The sequence below is a fragment of the Myotis myotis genome, unplaced genomic scaffold, assembly GCF_014108235.1.
Source record: "Myotis myotis isolate mMyoMyo1 unplaced genomic scaffold, mMyoMyo1.p scaffold_m19_p_2, whole genome shotgun sequence".
NCBI classification, from domain to species: domain Eukaryota; kingdom Metazoa; phylum Chordata; class Mammalia; order Chiroptera; family Vespertilionidae; genus Myotis; species Myotis myotis.
This window is the reverse complement of record NW_023416324.1, coordinates 69,883,124-69,901,961: the sequence shown is the minus strand read 5'-3', so window position 1 is coordinate 69,901,961 and position 18,838 is coordinate 69,883,124. Positions and strand designations below refer to the sequence as shown.

The 18,838-nt window shown below is 40.1% G+C and overlaps 2 protein-coding genes across 2 annotated transcripts in view; both read right to left on the bottom strand.

Annotated features, from left to right (window-relative positions):
* EPHX4 (epoxide hydrolase 4) overlaps positions 1–4,520 on the bottom strand; it is a 31,320-nt gene extending 26,800 nt beyond the window's left edge. Inside the window, exons 1-2 of the mRNA XM_036351576.1 lie at positions 4,052–4,520; positions 1,092–1,177 (exon numbers count right to left, since the gene is read on the bottom strand). Coding sequence (XP_036207469.1) covers positions 1,092–1,177; positions 4,052–4,282 — 317 coding nt within the window. The 5' untranslated portion in view covers positions 4,283–4,520. The remainder of the gene's footprint in view (positions 1–1,091; positions 1,178–4,051) is intronic.
* Positions 4,521–12,681: 8,161 nt separating this feature from the next.
* Positions 12,682–18,838, bottom strand: part of BRDT (bromodomain testis associated) — a 34,546-nt gene continuing 28,389 nt past the window's right edge. Inside the window, exons 14-17 of the mRNA XM_036351372.1 lie at positions 16,879–16,976; positions 15,991–16,196; positions 15,119–15,293; positions 12,682–12,750 (exon numbers count right to left, since the gene is read on the bottom strand). Coding sequence (XP_036207265.1) covers positions 12,682–12,750; positions 15,119–15,293; positions 15,991–16,196; positions 16,879–16,976 — 548 coding nt within the window. The remainder of the gene's footprint in view (positions 12,751–15,118; positions 15,294–15,990; positions 16,197–16,878; positions 16,977–18,838) is intronic.

The following is an 18,838-nucleotide window of genomic DNA, read 5'->3' as shown; positions in this document are numbered from 1 at the left end:
TGATTCATATGATTAAAACAAAAACAACCCCTTTGATACAAGAATGAGACATATTACAAAACCAGTAACTCCTGGAAATATTGTAAATAAACAAAATAGCCAAAACCGGTTTGGCTCAGTGGATAGAGCGTCAGCCTGAGGACTGAAAGGTCCCAGGTTCGATTCCGGTCAAGGGCATGTACCAGGGTTGCGGGCACATCCCCAGTAGGAGATGTGCAGGAGGCAGCTGATCGATGTTTCTAACTCTCTATCTCTCTCCCTTCCTCTCTGTAAAAAATCAATAAAATATATTTTAAAAATAAATAAACAAAATAAACTATTTTCACCCACATTTTTTCCCCCCCTGGTAGCTTTTGGTAACAGCAGAGAGCTCTTTTTAAAAAACCTCTTTCCTAGTTATTACTCTTAATGTAAGGAGGGTTTCTGGTTTCCCAGCTAGCCATTTTCAGATGTAGACTATCCTTTCCCCTTCACAACAGAGGAAAGGCAGCCGTCATCAGCCTCTGTGCTCAGCTGTCCGTATGAAGAGCCTCATTTGCCTATGCACTTGAATAATGACAAATGCATTCCATACAGCTGGTGATGAAGACGACTCAAAGAAATTGCTGGCATCAACTCAGGATATTTTTTAAAATGATGAGGGAAGTAAGTGACTGAGCCAGAATCACTGCCCATGTTACTTTATACAGATTTGACTAATGCTTCAGACTTACATTTTATTGTGAGTCGATCATGTCAGGCACTCCACCAGCAGAACCTACATACACATGTTGATTTGCATGGGCTATTTACCACCCAATTGCCTCCAGATGAAAGAAAATAAAAATTTAACATGAAATTAACTTATGTTTGTTTATGCAGGTAAAGCCAGAGTGGAGAAAAATCTTTATGTGGGGAAAATCTTCTCAGGAAAAGGCATCCATAGACTTTTTGCTTTGGAAGAATGGTTTTTTGCCCTCCTCCATGCTTTTCTTCAACGCCTAGTGCACTAGCATCCTCAATGCATTTATTAATAAAGTCCCTGTATGTATGACACTCTGATAAGCAAAGTATTTAATGCTAAAAAAAAAAAAGTTAATTTGTAAGTTTACCAGAATTCTGGAAATCCATGAAGTAGCAGCATAAGTGGTTTGCCTCTTTCTCCAGCAGCAACATAATGAAATCTTAATCCAGATTCCTGCAGTAGAAAACATGAAGTTTCAGTGATGATTTGTGTTGTTAAAGCAGTATAGTATTTCCATTTCATTAAAAAAAAACAACTCACTTGCATTGTATTTAATATCAAGAAATAAAAATTCCATAGCCAGCCCTAACCGGTTTGGCTCAGTGGATAGAGCATCAGCCTGCAGACGGAAGGGTCCTGGGTTCGATTCCGGTCAAGGGCATGTACCTTGATTGCGGGCACATCCCCAGTAGGGAGTGTGCAGGAGGCAGCTGATCGATGTTTCTCTCATCGATGTTTCTAACTCTCTATCTCTCTCCCTTCCTCTCTGTAAAAAATCAATAAAATATATATATATATATTTTAAAAATTCCATAGCCAGTTTGGCTCAGTGGATAGAGCGTTGGCCTGCAGATTGAAGGGTCCCAGGTTCAATTCCGGTCAAGGGCATGTACCTTGGTTGCAAGTTGGATCCCAGGCCCTGGTTGGGGTGTGTGCAGCAGGCAACCAATCGATGTGTCCCTCTCACATCAATGTCTTTCTCTCTTGCTCTGTGTCTCCCGCTCCCATTCACTCTCTCTAAAAATCAGTGGGAAAATATTCTCAGGTCAGGATTAACAACACAAAACACCTTAAAAAAAAAAAGAATAAAATAAGTATTATTAATTTTCAAAGAGAAAAAAACTTTATGATTTATCAGTAGGATGAATTGACAGATTTACTTTGTCAACATTCCCTTTATAGCACCTTCCCTTCTTCTACTTACAAAGTCAATTGAAATATTATGAGCTTCTGAAACAATGTCACAATTTGTGACTTTCATTTTACTGCTGTGTCACATCTCATCTCATTCAAATTCTATAGGACCTGTAAATAATTCTGATTTGAATTTATATTCCTGCCATGTTTACCCCCTAGTCAAGTACTTTTCTCAGTTTGCCTGTCAAGAGCTATGCCATCAGTTATGTAATTCACACCTTCTTTTCTTATTTTTAGTTCTCTCCTTCCCACATTTTTATTTTAAGATGAGAGTTGCATGCTGCTTGCTCCTCATGTCATATCTGTGTATTTGTAATAGCAGAATACTCTGAATGCTCAAGGCTTCACTCTGCATGTGGGAGACAAGACCGCCCAGGGAAATAAAAAGCATGGGAATGAGACAGGAATACAGTGAATACAAAGCAAGCTGAAGAGAGAAAAGTGGAGAAAAAAAGCAAGGAAGAGAAACAAAAACTCATAAAGAAGTGAGGAAAGAAAGCAAGAGCCGAAAGCTGGGCACAGACTCTGGGTTTTATATCAGGTTACCCAAGTACGTGGGTTTTCAGATGTGAAACAATCTTAAAAGGCATCTAACCCAACCCCACCATTTTTGCAGATTTAGAAACTGAGGTCCAAAGATGTTAACACATATCATGACATGGTTAGGAGGAAGGCTCTGACAGGAACCTACCAGGACAATGTTCTCCCACTCCTTGGTCTGTGTCTCTGGGGAAACGCTTTAGATGGCCAGTGAGAAGAAAGGCATTCTGAGGCATTTCAGATGAGTTTACACTACTTTTTCTCCTCATGTGGAATGAAGGGAGTAAATCTGACTTTGCCCTCAACTGCAGAATGCCTTCCTAGGTCAGTAACTTCTTTTATTGGTGGTGCGTCTTGGAAGATACCATAATACTGTGGGCACTTGATTGGATTTAGTGAACAAATTACTGCACTTACCATGTGCCAGACACTGGTCTTTATTTATTTATTTATTTATTTTTTTAATCTTCACCCGAGGATATTTTCCCATTGATTTTTAGAGAGAGGGAAAGACAGAAACATCGATGTGAGAGACACATTAATTGGTTGCCTCTTGTTTGGGCCCTGGTCCTCTACCAGGGCCTGGTCAGGGAAGGAGCCTGCAACCAAGGTACATGCCCTTGACCGGGGTGGAACCTGGGACCCTTTGTTCCACAGCTGATGCTCTAGCCACTGAGCCAAACCAGCTAGGGCCAGACACTGGTCTTTTTGGTGGTTGTTGTTTCACAAATCTGAACTCTTTAATTATCATATCATGGGCTGAAGAAAGGTAAGAAAGGCATATCCCTTGGTCTTCTGGACTACAGCTGCTGGACAATCTAGCTCCTAATAGGAACCCTCCACTTGGTGACATAAATGTCCCCTCATTTGAAGCTAGTTTTGAAAGGCCTGTGAGTCAAACTGTAAGGTGCATCACCAAGGACACCACCTGGAGCCTCAGGAAATGGAACATCAGTGGCTGTGAGGGGCCCTGGGACAAGCGCGGACATTATGAGTCTGCATGCACGGTGGGCGCTTGCTTTTTATTCCACTCCTTTGGTCTCTAAGTTCATTAGTTGGCTTCCTTCTCTACAAACATGCACCATTTATTTATGATTTCATGCTGCTTAGGTCATCTGTGAATGTTCCATTCTGCTGATCTGAATAAACTCTTGATTTCCAATGACTTATTCTATTTACTCTTTTATTCTATCATCTGGGCAAGGACAGGCTCCTGAGACATGAGGGCGCCACCTGGAACAATTTCCTACAGCCGATCTGAGCTCTAAAGGGCAAAAAGGTGACGGGAGACAGCTTCCCCTTCCCACTTAACGTAGTCTCTCTCCTCCTCCTCTCTCTCCCGCTCCCTCCCTACCCCCCCCCCCCAACACACACACGCAAAAAACAGGGAATGTAAACACACGCAGTCCGACCCCTCTACGACCACACCTCGCCCCTCTTGCCTCCCTTTGGCACCTTGGTCGTCCCCGCCGCGCGCCCTGCGAGCCCCGAGACACTAGGGGACGCCGGGCCGGGGGTCAGGGAAGCAGCAGCCCCGAGCCCTCTGCTCTCCCGCATGCCACGTTCCCTCCCGACCCCGCCGGCCTTCACCTTGAGCCGCACGTAGCAGTGGGTACCCAGGGAGGGGTCGTTCAAGCACCGGGGCGGGTGCTCCCGCGCGCCCCGCCGGAAGGTCTGCGCGGGTCCCTGGCCGATGCTCCACAAAAGTTTGAGCAGGTAGATGGAGGCGCAGAGCCCGCAGTAGCCGTAGACCAGGGACCAGAAGAGCAGGGACCGGATCGTGAACATCAGGCGGGGCAGGCAATCCCGCAGCCTCGCCATCGCGCGGCGGGCGGCGGGGCCCTCCGTCCTAGGAGGCACCGGAGCGGCAGCGCGCACACCAGCCGCAGAGAAGCAGCGAGGCAGCGAGCGCCGCGGCGTCAGGCCCGCCCGCCCGCCCGTCCGCCCCGATCGCCGGCTCCGCGCGCACCTCCCCGAGGGCCCTGCAGCCGCGCCCGCCGACGTCCCGTGTCATAGCCTCGGGCTCCGCACTCCCGGTGCGCGCTCCGGCCCAGCGCTGAGAGGTCCGCCCAGAACAAGGCGCGGCTGCATTGCTAAACTGTGGGGAAGTGGTGGGACTCCCAGTCCTCCCAGGCACCGCGGAGGGAAGAGCCTCTCTTATTTTGACCAGTGTTCACATTTTCTCCCTGCCCACTTGGCTGTTGGAATTTCATTAGGCCTTTATCTGGACCATAGAATTAGGATCCAGACAGGGGCAGTAACTGGTTTTCATACTACTCAGCAGACATTATGACTTGATTCATTCCTAACACTTTTCTGAAGGTGCTGCTATTCTCCGAATAGTTCAGTCGATATGTACAGTCATGTCTGGAAACCCCTAGTTCAGTGGTTCTCAACCTTCCTAATGCCGCGACCCTTTAATACAGCTCCTCGTGTTGTGGTGACCCCCAACCACAAAATTATTTTCGTTGCTACTTCATAACTGTAATGTTGCTACTGTTATGAATCGTAATGTGAATATCTGATATGCAGGATGTATTTTCATTGTTCGCGACCAACAGGTTGAGAACCGCTGCTAGTCTGTTCTCTGTCCCTATAAGTTTTTCCTTTACAAGAATATTGTATAAATAGAACCATCTAGTATGTAACCTTTTGCTTTTGGCTTCTTACACTTAGCATAATGCGTCTGACACTCAACCGTGCTGTTATTGTTCCTTTTTTTATTGCTCAGTAGTGTTTCATTGAATGTACCGTATTGTTTATCCATTCCCCAGTTAAGGGACAGTTGCATTTCTTCCGGTTTTGGTGGCTATGAGTAAAGCCACTATAAGCATTCATGTAAAGTGGTTGTGTGTGTGTGTGTGAACATACATTTTCATTTAATTTGGTTAAATACTTATTAGAGTGGGATTGCTGGGCTAGGTGGCAAGGGTGCATTCAACTTTATGAGAAACTGACAAACTACAATTTTGAGTTTACATGGGCAGTGTGTGAGAGTGATGGTTAGGTCAGATTCCTGCAAGCACGGGGATTATAAAACAAAAAATCTTTTGAATTTTAGCCATACCAAGAAGTGTGTAGTGGTATCATTGAAATTTTAATTTGCATTTCCCTAATGATCAATGTTGAACATCTGTAGCACTTGTGTGCCACTCGAATACATTCTTCTTTGACCGTGTTTGTTACTGGTGGTAGGAAGTGCAGAGGGCAGAAGGTGTCCTAATTCAGCCTCACAGGCAGGCACTATGTCATTGGACATCAGGGCGGGACCTTCTTAATGATCCTTCCCCACCCCCAGTACCGCTGATAGTCTGCACCCCAGATGCATTGCCTTCCCCTGGCAGCAGTGGCTCTTCATCAGTGCCTTAAAGGTGATAGGGTTTGCTGTTCTCCTCCCAGAAACTTGAGGTGTGTATTCTTTCGTTGTTGTTGTTAATCCTCACCCGAGGATCTTTTCCCATTGATTTTTAGGGAGAGTGCAAGAGAGGGGAAAGACAGAAACATCACGTGAGAGAAACACATGGATTGGTTGCCCCTGCACCAGCCCGGATGCACGGGGGAGGAGCCTGCAACCGAGGTAGTGCAGGAATCACCTGGGACTGCTCTATCCACTGAGCCAAAGTGGCAAAGGCGAGGTTTGTATTCTTTAGGGAAGATAGGGCAGAAAGATTTGGGGGTGGGGGATGGGCTTTTTGCTTTTCTTATATCTGCTGCCATTGTCTTTTGGGCCTGCATCCAAAGGATGGCTTCCTCAGAACCCTCATCCTGCACCCCAAATCTCCCTTGTGAAGTACTGACGCCTGGATGCAGTCTATGGAGAAGAGCCTGAAAGTGTTTACAGATTTCTCTTGTGTTCCCAGGGGTTCTACATTCTCAGCTACTCAGCCTTTAGCAATTTGACACAACTTTTAGATGATTTTAAAAATATATATATTTTATTGATTTTTTTTTACAGAGAGGAAGGGAGAGGGATAGAGAGTTAGAAACATTGATGAGAGAGAAACATGGATCAGCTGCCTCCTGCACACCCCCCACCGGGTATGTGCCCGCAACCAAGGTACATGCCCTTGACCGGAATCGAACCTGGGACCTTTCAGTCCGCAGGCCAACGCTCTATCCACTGAGCCAAACCAGTTAGGGCTTTTAGATGATTTTTGTTACCAGATTATATAGAATTTGACATATCTGCTCAGGTAAGCCAGTACTTATGTCCTGCCTGTACTTTGATGTTTTTGTCTTTGCTTAGATTTCAGGTTATTTTGGTTACCCTGCAATCTCAGCCCTCAGATTATTATTTTTAAAGGAAGGCCTACACTTGCATGAATTTTGTGCATCGGGCCTCTAGTTAATAAATAATACAAGAGATATAAAAGCCTAAGCAACCGTCTGACTGTCTGGTAGCCATGACATACAATGACCATGAGGGGGCAGACGCTCAATGCAGAATCGAACCCGGGACCCTTCAGTCTGCAGGCTGACGCTCTATCCACTGAGCCAAACCAGCTAGGGCTAAGAAATGTTTTCATATATATATTTGCCATATGTATATCCTCTTTGGTAAAATTTTTGGGGTTTTGCCTATTTTTTAGTTTTATTACTATTGAGTTTTTAAAAAGTAATTTATTGATTTTAGAGAGATTAAGGCGGGGGGGGAATTGATTTTGTTGTTCCACTTATTTATGCACTCAACTTTTACAAATTGTTAAGGTACAACTCACCCTTCAAAGTGTAATTCAGTGATTTTTAACAGTCAATTATGGGAATTTGTTTCTTTATCTTCATATATTCTGAATATTAACATTTTGTGTTATAGTCTCTAATTGTCACTTGTCAATTTTTTTTTAAATTTTTTTTTATTTATTGCTTAAAGTATTACAAAGGGTATTACATATGTGTCCATTTTATACCCCCGCCCTAGACAGTCCCCTAGCCTCCCCTATCCCCCAGTGTCTTATGTCCATTGGTTATGCTTATATGCGACTTGTCAATTTTTTAATCCTATATAATAAAGAGGTAATATGCAAATTGACTGTCATGCCCTCGCACAAGATGGCCACCCCCATGTGGTCACAAGATGGCCGGCAGGGGAGGGCAGTTGTGGGCGATCAGGTCGGAGGGGAGGGCAGTTGGGGGGACCCTAACTGCCCTCCCCTGCGGGTCAGGTGCCCCCAACTGCCCTCCCCTGTCAGCCCGGTCACCCCTAACTGCCCTCCTATGCCAGCCTGGTTCCCCCCAAATGCCCTCCCCTGCAGGCCCAGTAGCCTCCAACTGCCCTCCCTTGCAGGCCTGGTCACCTCCAACTGACCTCCTTTGCAGGCCTGGTCACCCCCAACTGCCCCCCATGCAGGCCTGGTCCCCCCAAATGCCCTCCCCTGCAGGCATGGTCCCCCCCAACTGCCCTCCCTCCCCTGCAAGCCCAGTTGCCCCAAACTGCCCTCCCCTGCGGGCATGGTCTCCCCCCAACTGCCCTCCCCTGCCAGCCTGGTCACCCCTAACTGCCCTTCCCTGCTGGCCTGATCACCCACAACTGCCCTCCCCTGCCGGCCATCTTGTGACCACATGGGGGCGGCCATCTTACACAAGTGAGATGGTCAATTTGCATATTACCGCTTTATTATATAGGATTAACAAATTGACAAGTGACAATTAGAGACAATATAACACAAAATGTTAATATTCAGAATATATGAAGATGAAGAAACAAATTCCCATAATTGACTATACTAAAAATCACTGAATTACACTTTGAAGGGTGAGTTGTAGCTTAACAATTTTCAAATCCTGCCCCAGTGGATAGAGTGTTGGCCTGCAGACTGTAGGGTCTCTGGTTTGATTCCAGTCAAGGGCACATGCCCAGGTTGTCAGCTTGATCCCTAATACAAAGTGTGCAGAAGGCAGCCGATGAATGATACTCTCTGATCATTGATGTTTCTATCTCATCCCTTCCTCTATGAAATCAATAAAAATATATTTAAAAAATAGTAATTTTCAAATTCCTATAAAGAAAAAAATGTTTACATTATATATTGATGATGGGAGAGGTGGTATTGGTTAGAGGTCTGAGCACAATGGAGATATAATTGACTGCCTAGAGAGAGTGAATGGACCAAGGGAAATGTATGAAGATTTCTGGGCAGATGTAAGATTAACGAGTTTATGCTCATGAATTTTAAGCGAGATGAGTTATCATGGTTGCATGTCTTTCTCTAGCCAGTTAGATTCATGAGTGCAGAGCAGGCAGATTTAATAAGGATTTGAGTTTTGCCAAGTGACTGCCATAAACAAAGGAACAGTGGAATTGAGAGTGTATGCAAGGGAATGATCTATATATTTATATAAATAAAAATGTAAATGTTAGTTTGTTCAAAATCTTAAATCTCCGAAAGTGCTTCACCGATTGCTTTGAAATTTTGATACAATGTTGCATTCGAATACGCATGTGTTTTTATATACCTATACTATAGATGTCATACCTGTGACAGGTAAAAACATGCTTTTTTTTGAAAAGCAGCACCATCTGTTGGATGTAAAAGCAACACACGCTATACTGTCCTCATTCCTCACATTCCTATGATTCCAATGGATATGCCATTTCAATTTAAGAGATTGCGATTCCCAATTTGATTGGTGTTTGCAATCACCATCAACAAAGCTCAGGGCCAATCTTTAGAATTGTGCGGTTTAGATCTAGACACGGATTGTTTCTCATATGGACAATTATATGTTCCGTGTTCCAGAGTCGGCAAACCAGACAATCTCTATATCTGCACAATGGAACAACAAAAAATATTGTATACCCACAAGCATTGTGAAATTAAACATATTAGAAAAGTGCACTTTCTCTTTTCTTTCTTTTCCATTTAACCAGACTGAGCCACAGCAACGCATGGCCGGGTACAGCTAGTTACAAATAATGTACTACAAACTTTGGAAAAGGATAGATGAAGGCATCAAGAGAGAGCTACTGTGTAAAGGCACTAGGATTAATGTGCTGTAGGTCCTTGTGATGTCTAAGGATGACTGGAGTCATGGGAGTAAGCTAGAAAAAATAGGAGGTAGTGCAGTGATGGCGAACCTATGACACGCGTGTCAGAGGTGACACGTGAACTCACTTTTTGTTGATTTTTCTTTGTTAAATGGCATTTAAATATATAAAATAAATATCAAAAATATAAATCTTTGCTTTACTATGGTCGCAAATATCAAAAAATTTCTTTATGTGACATGGCACCAGAGTTAAGTTAGGGTTTTTCAAAACGCTGACACAACGAGCTCAAAAGGTTCGCCATCACTGAGGTAGTGAGGTAGGGTGCTTGAGACTAAGGAAGGATTTTAGTTATTGATATTGACAAAGGAGTAGCTATGATTGATTAATACTAAGATCATTAGCAGAAAGGTCAAGAATTTCAGAAGTGTTTAGAAAGTGACAATGAAACAGACTTAAACCTCTGGGGAACAAGGAGTGAATCTGGGATGGCAAATGACTATGGGTGGTATTATGGTCTTATGATCATGAAAAACGTAAAACTGGGGTATTTAGGAAAGAGGGAGAATGGTCTGCAGCTGGTACTCCAAATTTAAGAAAAACATTACTGAAAAAAACACACACAAAAAACAGGCAGTTAAATGAGAGTGTGCAGGAGAGAGCCAGGGTTCAGTTCGAGTGTGGCTCTCCAATTTAAAGGGCTTGCTCAACTATGTAAACTACTGGACCCCATCCCCAGATTTTCTGATTTAGTAAGTCTGAGAATTTGCATTTCTAAAACATTCCCCCACATGATGCTGAGACAGATGGCCTAAGGACTACATGTGCAGAACTAAAGAACAAAAAGAGGAAAGAAACAAAAGTTGTTTATAGAGGGAATGCTGTTGATGACTGATCACCAATACCAGAAAACACAATGAAAAAGTCTTAGAAGTTGGAGAGGAGAGATGAGGACTTAAACGGGTCCTCCTGAAACCAGGTTTTAGTTGAAGGCTAACAAATTGCATGCAATATTTCATGAAGTTAACAAAAGTAAACTCCATGTAAGAAGAGAAGTCAAACAATCTTTTACTGAATATCTCTCTATATAAAAACCTTATATGCTATAAAAAAGTGTCTGACCGAGCGGTTGACCGATTGGTCACTATGATGTGCACTGACCACCAGGGGGCAGATGTTCTGATCAGTAGGTTAGCTTGCTGCTGGGGTCTGGCCAATCAGGACTGGGAGAGATGGGGCCAGACATCCCCTGGACTCCTCCCATGGTCCCTCCTGCAGTCCCTCCCTGGCCACTGGCCCCACTTGGCTCTGATTGGGACCAGGTGAGATGGCCCTGATCACCAGCCAGGCGGAGGGACCCCACCTGTGCATGAATTTCATGCACCTGGCCTCTAGTAACGTTATAAACTGATATTTTTCTCTCCAAAACTGACTTCAACCACCTACCAAAAGTTTGTTGAGCACCTGCAATATGCCAGACTCCTTATAGACCAAGCAAAGGTTAAAGCTTAAATTGGTTAAACTAATTCCTGATACTCATATCACAGCTCTCTAAGTGCTGCTCCAAGTGTTTATTTAAAAACCTCAAGAAAGCCATTATCACCCTGGCTTGGTAGCTCAGTTGGTTAGAGCGTCATCCCAATACACCAAGGTTGTGGGTTCAATCCCCAGTCAGGGCACATAGAATAATCAATGAATGGGTGCATAAAGAAGTTGAACAACAAATCGATGTCTCTCTTTCAAATGAATAAATAAAAAAACACACCCATTATTCTTTAATATAAAAAGGTACGTTAAAGCTACACTTTCTTATTTTATCTATAGACAAAGATAATTGATCAGTTTTATTAATTAAAGACAGTTGAAAGATTGAGTGTGTGCATTTGACAGAAGTAAATTCTTATTTACTATTCTCGTTCTTTCTCTTCAAAATGGAAAATTTTCCCTGGCTGGGTAGCTCAGTTAGAGCACCATCCCTATACATCAAGGTTGGAAGGAAAATTTCCCAAATCTTAAAAGTATCACATAATCAATATTAAAAAGAACCATTAAAATACTGAAGTATAAAGGAAATAAAAGCAATACCTGTTATTCCATCATCTAGAGGTAACCACTATGTATTTCTCATGTATCTTTATATATCTACACACACACATATATATAGATATAGCTCATCTAGATGTCTATGATCTTTTAGGAAAATAACATAATGCATACTGTTAGTAGACAATACTAATTTCTTGGTTAAAAATATGCTTAGTTGAATAGGTATGATATTATTTTAATATTAGCATTTTAGCCACTAGTTAATCGTTTTTTAAATGGATGACAGTTTAGAAGTGTTTCCAAAAGATATATTATAAAAAAATGAACTCAAGAAACTTTTGTTTCTATCCATAATATATACACATTTTTAATTTCTACTTTAGATGGTATCAGAATAGTGCCTGAATTGTATAACACTTTAAGAGTCCAAAATCTTAAAATACATGGAGCTGATACACATGATTTGTACATAAATAGCAACTTGAGAATGAAAGAAAAATATTTTACAGATATAAAGAACTTACTACAATTAAGATTTACATATCCATTGCTATCACATATACAAGTTAAGAAATGCTGTATAAGTTCCTATAGAGACTTATATACATAATTAATACTCACTGTTAGTTATTTTGCCTCAAGTTTAACATCTTTCAAACCATAGGTAATCTTTTCCTTATACTAATTTCAATATAAATTTTGAATATATAACCAGCAGCAAATCTTATGTAACCTGACACTCAAAGAAACCAACTATTTGCTAGAGGTTCTAAATATTTTTGAAAGCAGACAAATACTTGTTTTAAAAGTTAAAAACAACAGGAACTATGTTTTAGATACACTTTTTATATATTCTTCATTTTTAAACAAACAGGGACTATCTCTTTTGGATTTTCATTGCTAAGACAAGGCCTATAATACAAAGCAAATAATTATTTAGAAAATGAATAACATCTGGGAATTTACTCAATTTTTAGGGATCCAATATTATAAAAGTTCCTGTAATGTCATTAAAAAATGAACATATACCTATCAAGAAATGTAGTGAAAATTGTTTAATCATTTTAGAGCAGTCAAAATACAACATTAATATTAGTGTTTTGATGTCTGAAAGCAATAATTTTGCCATATGCATCTTAATCTTCTATATCATTCATTTTAAGTTGATGGTTAATTCAAAAACTGAGTTTTAATCAAAGTTGTTTTCAAACATTGTCATAATGTCACGTTGAAGAGTCATATCAATGGTACCAGCCATCTATAAAAAAGAAGAGAAAACTTAAATGTTACTTAAAAACATGACTTTTTTACATCTATATAAACATGATTATGCATCATTTGGAACAGATCATACAATATGAATCCAACTTATTTAACATAATGATTTTGTATGTAATTTATTTCTGAATATATACTGTATAATTTTTGTTAAAATATTGTTTTTGCGATAAATAATTAAAACTTACAGGAACACTAAGAACAAGCTTAATCTTTCTATCCAAGAGAAAATTCTCAGTGTTGACAGAATGGGTATTAATAAGAACATGAACTGAGATTACATTATTTCATGTATCTCTGTAACCAATATAGTGCTGGGCACAGGCACATCAAATTATTTTCTGAATGAACCAATATCTTACATATGCAAGAGAACTACTGTATGCTACAGCTATGAATTTTCTTTGATTCTGCCACTTAATAACTATGTAACCTTAAGCAAATTATTTAAGCAAATTTATTTTATATGTAGATATTTATGAAGATCAAACCAGACTGCAGTTGTAATACCCAGTACAATTTTTATTAAATGCTAAGAAGCCATTAAAAATAAGCTAAAGTAAAGAAAAGGCTAATTAAGACAAAGGAAACATTTACATTTTGAAGCCGCCTCTAAATACCCCTGTGATTCAGGTTAGATATTCTCTGACCTCTGAAATGATACCAACTGTGAAAGCTCAAAACAAGTTTTTTGTTTGTTTGTTTCTTTTTAATCAGTAAACTGCAACAGCGGAGTGATAGCCAACGCTCTATCCACTGAGCCAAACCAGCTAGAGCATGATAATTTCTTACATCTTAAACCAGACTACTTTCTTAATGCCAGCTCTTAGGATGCCAAATATCTGCCCAGATCCAGATGGTCCCTCAAAGTGCTATTTTAATCCTCCAATATGAGAGTTGGATACATTGTCCTAGTCGAAATATCATGTGATACTCCTATAACTATCCAAACAGACTGCAAAATTCCAAGAATATTGTAATGAAACTTGTTTTTATTTAAAGACACTTTATTTCAGATTCTCTTCCATCCTGACTAAAAAATCTTCACTTGTGGAATAATTGATACGGAACTAGTTACTCTCTACACCAGTTAACAGATACCATGATTTAAATATGAACACTCTAATCTATATATATAAAAGCCTAAGTGACCAAATGACCAGATGACCGGTCGACTGGTCACTATGATGTGCACTGACCACCAGGAGATAGACGCTCAATGCACAGGATCAGGCTCCCTCCTGTCTGGATCAGGCCTGCAGGGATGGGGCCAAAACCGCTATCCGACATCCTCCAAGGGGTCCCGATTGCAAGAGGGCTAGGCCAGGCTGAGGGACCCCACCGGTGTGCGAATCTGGTGCACGAAAACTCTCTGCAGCTGACACCGTAATCTGGATATTCCTTTCTTATATACACTTCAACCATTCAAAATTAAGAAAAAAAACTTGGCCAAAGAAACTGGCATGCAATGAGCTTTGCTAGGGTTCAAGTCATTGCAAGTTTTTAGAGTATGGATCTGTCAACTAGCAACATAAGAGTTCAGGTTGCAAAGAGTGACAGTTATCAAGCTGTTAGATGTGGCTTTATTAGTCAAGTTTTGGTGGGTTCCAGGTTTATTCCAGCTCCAGGAAAGTGTGTAGGATATTAGAAATTATATCAGGTTACCTAGTTGGATTGTTAAGTGGTAAGTGGGTTGCTGAGAAATCACTTATGGGTGACTGAAATCAGGCCCTTGTGAGTATGAACAGGAAAATTCCTAGGTCACTAAAGGAAGACTTCTAGTAAAGTACTAATGAAATTTTAATAAAGAGCTCCTAAAAACCATAAAAAAACAGATAATATCAAACTTTGCTGTTTAAATTCATTAAAATTAAGTAAAATTTATTAGTCACATATGTGGCAGGTCACTATTATATTTAATAGGTAAATAACATTTCTATCATTTTAGAAAGTTCTTTAAGTCCACACTACTTTAAAGTAGACCCATCATGCATAACAACACTACTAAGTAAGTGATAAATCACTTTACCTATGTGCTAAATATTATCCTACATGCTGAGTACATATAAATTCATTTCATCTTCACAATAGGCATTATTCTTCTTCTTTATAGACAAGGAGTTTGAGGCACAGAGAGGTTAAATAGCTAGCCCAGACCCAAAAGTCTAGCAAATGGCATAATCAGTATTTGAACCCACATATTGTAGTAGCTCCAGAACCTGATCCTCTCTAAAGAGGTAACACTGTCATTAAAAAACTACCTCAAATACATGTTTGAACATGTGAAGACACTGCTCTGTTAAATCTTTGCTTTGTTAGTTAGATTTAGTAAACTAAAATTCACTTACTGCTTCTCTCCTCCTCCGCTCTTGCTCTCTCTCCCTTGCTAAATTACGGTCTTTGAGAAGCCCAAGTCTACTGTTCTCTTGAGCTTCCAATGACTGCTGATGTTCTTTTTGCTTGTCTCCAAGGCACTTGTTTGGCATCTTATTTGAAAAGGATTCTGGAGTGGAGCCAGGGTGCCTGAAAGGAATAGTAGAACTCAAATAGGTTTCAAATTCCTTGAAAGTTATTACAAAGTTATGCTATTAAATTACAAATATAAAGCAATGTTCTAGAAACCCCTCTTCATATATCATAACATTATTTTAAAGATTTATTTTTGAGCCCTAGCCAGTCTTGCTCAATGTTAGATTATCGGCCTGCAACTGATCTTCCATCCCTGGCCCAGCTGGGGCACGTGTGTGTCTTTCTCGCATTGATGTTTCTCTCTGTCTCTTCCCCTCCATTCCACTCTCTTAAAATCAATGGAAAAAATATCCTCAGGTGAGGATTAACAACAACAACAACAAAAAACAAACAAACAAAAGATGGGTTTTTTTTGGTGTCGAAGAGTGACAGGTCTTGAAACTGTGACAAAGGCTTACTACTATCTTCTTACACACAGACTGGAAACACTACTAAGACATTTCTGTTAAATTATGATATACTTATCATTTAGAAATATTAGTGTCTTTAGCAACTCAATGAATAACTTGATTATTTCTATACTTTTCAAAGCAAACTACTACTTATTAATAAAAAAATAAATTTACTCTCTTGCAATTATAATTTTCTCTATGTTCTACTAAAAATAGGTAAATCATAGCCACATAACAGAACAGAAATTTAATATATTCTAAATCTCTCAAGGCCTCCTTTAATCCAGTAAATTATAGACCTTTGATTTTCTTGAAATACTTTGGGTTCCTTTGTATTCTGTTCCAGATGTTTCCGTATTAGTTCCTGTGTTCGAGCTTTTACTTCCTTCTCTATAGCTGCTTTTCTAAACTGGTTGAAGAGCTCATCTGAGGATTTCCGTATACCTGAAGTTTTTACTGGTTTGCCTAAACTTTTCCAAGAGTCAGCATTCTTGATTTTTATATCCTAAAAAAAAATATCTGATTCAGTCTATGTCTACAGATATCATCCAAATTTTGGAAGGGAAACAATGCTTTTTGATATGGTAATAGATAAAGGCTTAATGTAATTTTATAAAAGGTTACTACAGTCAGAAAAGATATAAAAACAGATAAGGTAAATTCAATTATTCATCTAAGACCAAATTAAAACAACATGAATGACAAGGATTTCAATGTACTGTGTAAAACATGTACTAAGGGTATGACAATCCACAAAAAATATAGCAATAAATAAACCAGTCACTGTAATAATAATATTTATCATCCTATAGGGAAAATAAAGCAAGTATACACATGATTGATAAGAGACAAAGTCAGATGATACCATAAGAATGGCATAGGTTGGGGTACATGGGGAAGAAGGCAACCAATTGATGTTTCTCTCTCAAGTATGTCCTTGGGTGAGGATTTAAAAAAACAACAAAAATCCAGGATACCTGGCAAATATTAGCATTATAGAATTTACAAATAAATACAATCATAAGAACTAAGGGTGGGGAAAGGTTGTTGCTCACAAGTAACTTTTTTCTTAATAGGAAAAAATTAGGTTTAGAGATCAAAAATCTCATTCAAGTTAATTAGGACCATTACCATATTAAAATTTAAAGCCCTTTAATATTGTGAGAAAAAAATAACATTACTCTTACCTTCTGCACAGAAGCTTGACATTCAGACTCGACCACCATTGTGTCATCACCAGACTGATGCATCACAGTTAGGCCATTCAAGTGATTTTCAGAACCACCTAGACGCACACATTTTTAAAATAGTATAATCAAGACAGTTCATCTTACTTGTCCAGAATGTCTTTTTCCCTCTCTCTGGTTCAGAAACTATGAAAACAAAATGACTAATTTTTTGATGCTTCTCAACTTTCCTGGGACTCATTATACTGTAAAATAAACATTTTTCACTTGAAATTTACCACCTCTATTTCTGTCCCCTTCCCCCTCCCCCCCTTTTTTTTTGTCAGCATAAAATAAATCTGACATTGTGGTTCACCCACCAAAATCTATTTTATCTGTCCCAAAACTATAGCAGTCCTCCAGTGTGTAGGTTGACCTCAGCTCCATTAGAACAAACCAATCATGGTAATCCTACCCACATGGATCATTTAAGAAAGAGAAGGCATAAGCCAATGTAGGGCTTCTAGGGAAAGATGCATTCTGGTGGCCAAGTTGAGAACAAAGAAAACTCAAAGAATGGAAGAAATAAAACACCAGACACCTGTAGTAGCTAGTGAGAGGATGGGAATAGCAAAAGGTTGGTTTGACTCAAGATGAAGAGAACTATGCAATCCTGTTAATTATTAAGCTTTCCTACAAATATGCCATTTATTGTGGATGAAGACAAATGCAGAAAGAGCTTGCACCTTTGTTAAGCCATGCCTAAACAACTGACCTATAATGTGAACTACTGGTTTTGTATGGTAACAAAAATCCTTATTGTTTACCCCAGTTTGAGCTGAGTTTTTTGTCATTTCTGACCAAGAGCATCTGGATTCATGAAACTTAATTGGGTCACTTCTGTTTCAATTCTCTCTAGTTATAGTCTACAGGTCCTAACAAGTGACAAAAGGACAGGGGGGACAAATGAAAACTGTATCACCTTTGTTCACCAACTCAAGTTCACAAATTTCTGGCCACTTGCATATGTAGTAATTTACATTTAAGCTCTACTACCTATCAATCCCTTGACTGATCCTCTGGCTAAATCACACTAGTTGAAGTTGAGGCTTGAAGAAGAGAGGAACATTAAGGGATAGGAAGTGAGCATAGGAGGGTGAAACAAAACACTATCAATAGATGTATGAATGAACAAAATTAAAAGTGTATATTCCTATACTAGAGGCCCGATGCACGAAATTTGTGCACTCGGGGGGGGGGGGAGGAGTCCCTCAGACCGGCCTGCACCCTCTTGCAGTCTGGTAGCCCTTGGGGGATGTCCGACTGATGGGAGAAGCAGGCCTAAGCTGTCACTCAGACATCCTTAGTGCTGCTGAGAGGCGGGAGAAGCTCCTGCCACTGCCGCTGCACTTGCCAGCTGTGAGCCCAGCTTATGACTGAGCAGCACTCCCCCTGTGGGAGCACACTGACCACCAGGGGGCAGCTCCTACATTGAGCACCTGCTCCCTGTGGTCAGTGCGCATCATAGTGACCAGTCATTTGCAGTTTGGTCGATTTGCATATTAGCCTTTTATTATATAGGATGGCCCAATGTACCTACGCTTTCTCAGTTCGACAATGAATGGAAAAACAGGGAGGAAAGCTTTAAGTACAGAACTATATCCCTTCTCTGCTTGGGGCCAAATATTATTTAGGAAGTATAAAGAGTATATATATGAAGTAAATTCCAAATGACTCTCAGTTTGCTAACTCTGAGTAAGTGGTGGCAATGCCCTTATCAATAATTAAAGAGGAAAGATTTAAATGTGGAGGTTAAAAAGGGGAAATTTAGTTTTGAAATGCTGTTTGACATGTTTATGCTATGTTTAAGGGTAGTTGTTCAGTAGAGTTATATAAATACTAGTGGCCTGATGCACAAAATTTGTGCACATTAAAAGGGGATTAATTAGAGGAAGTACTTTAATATTACTATTTACCCTTT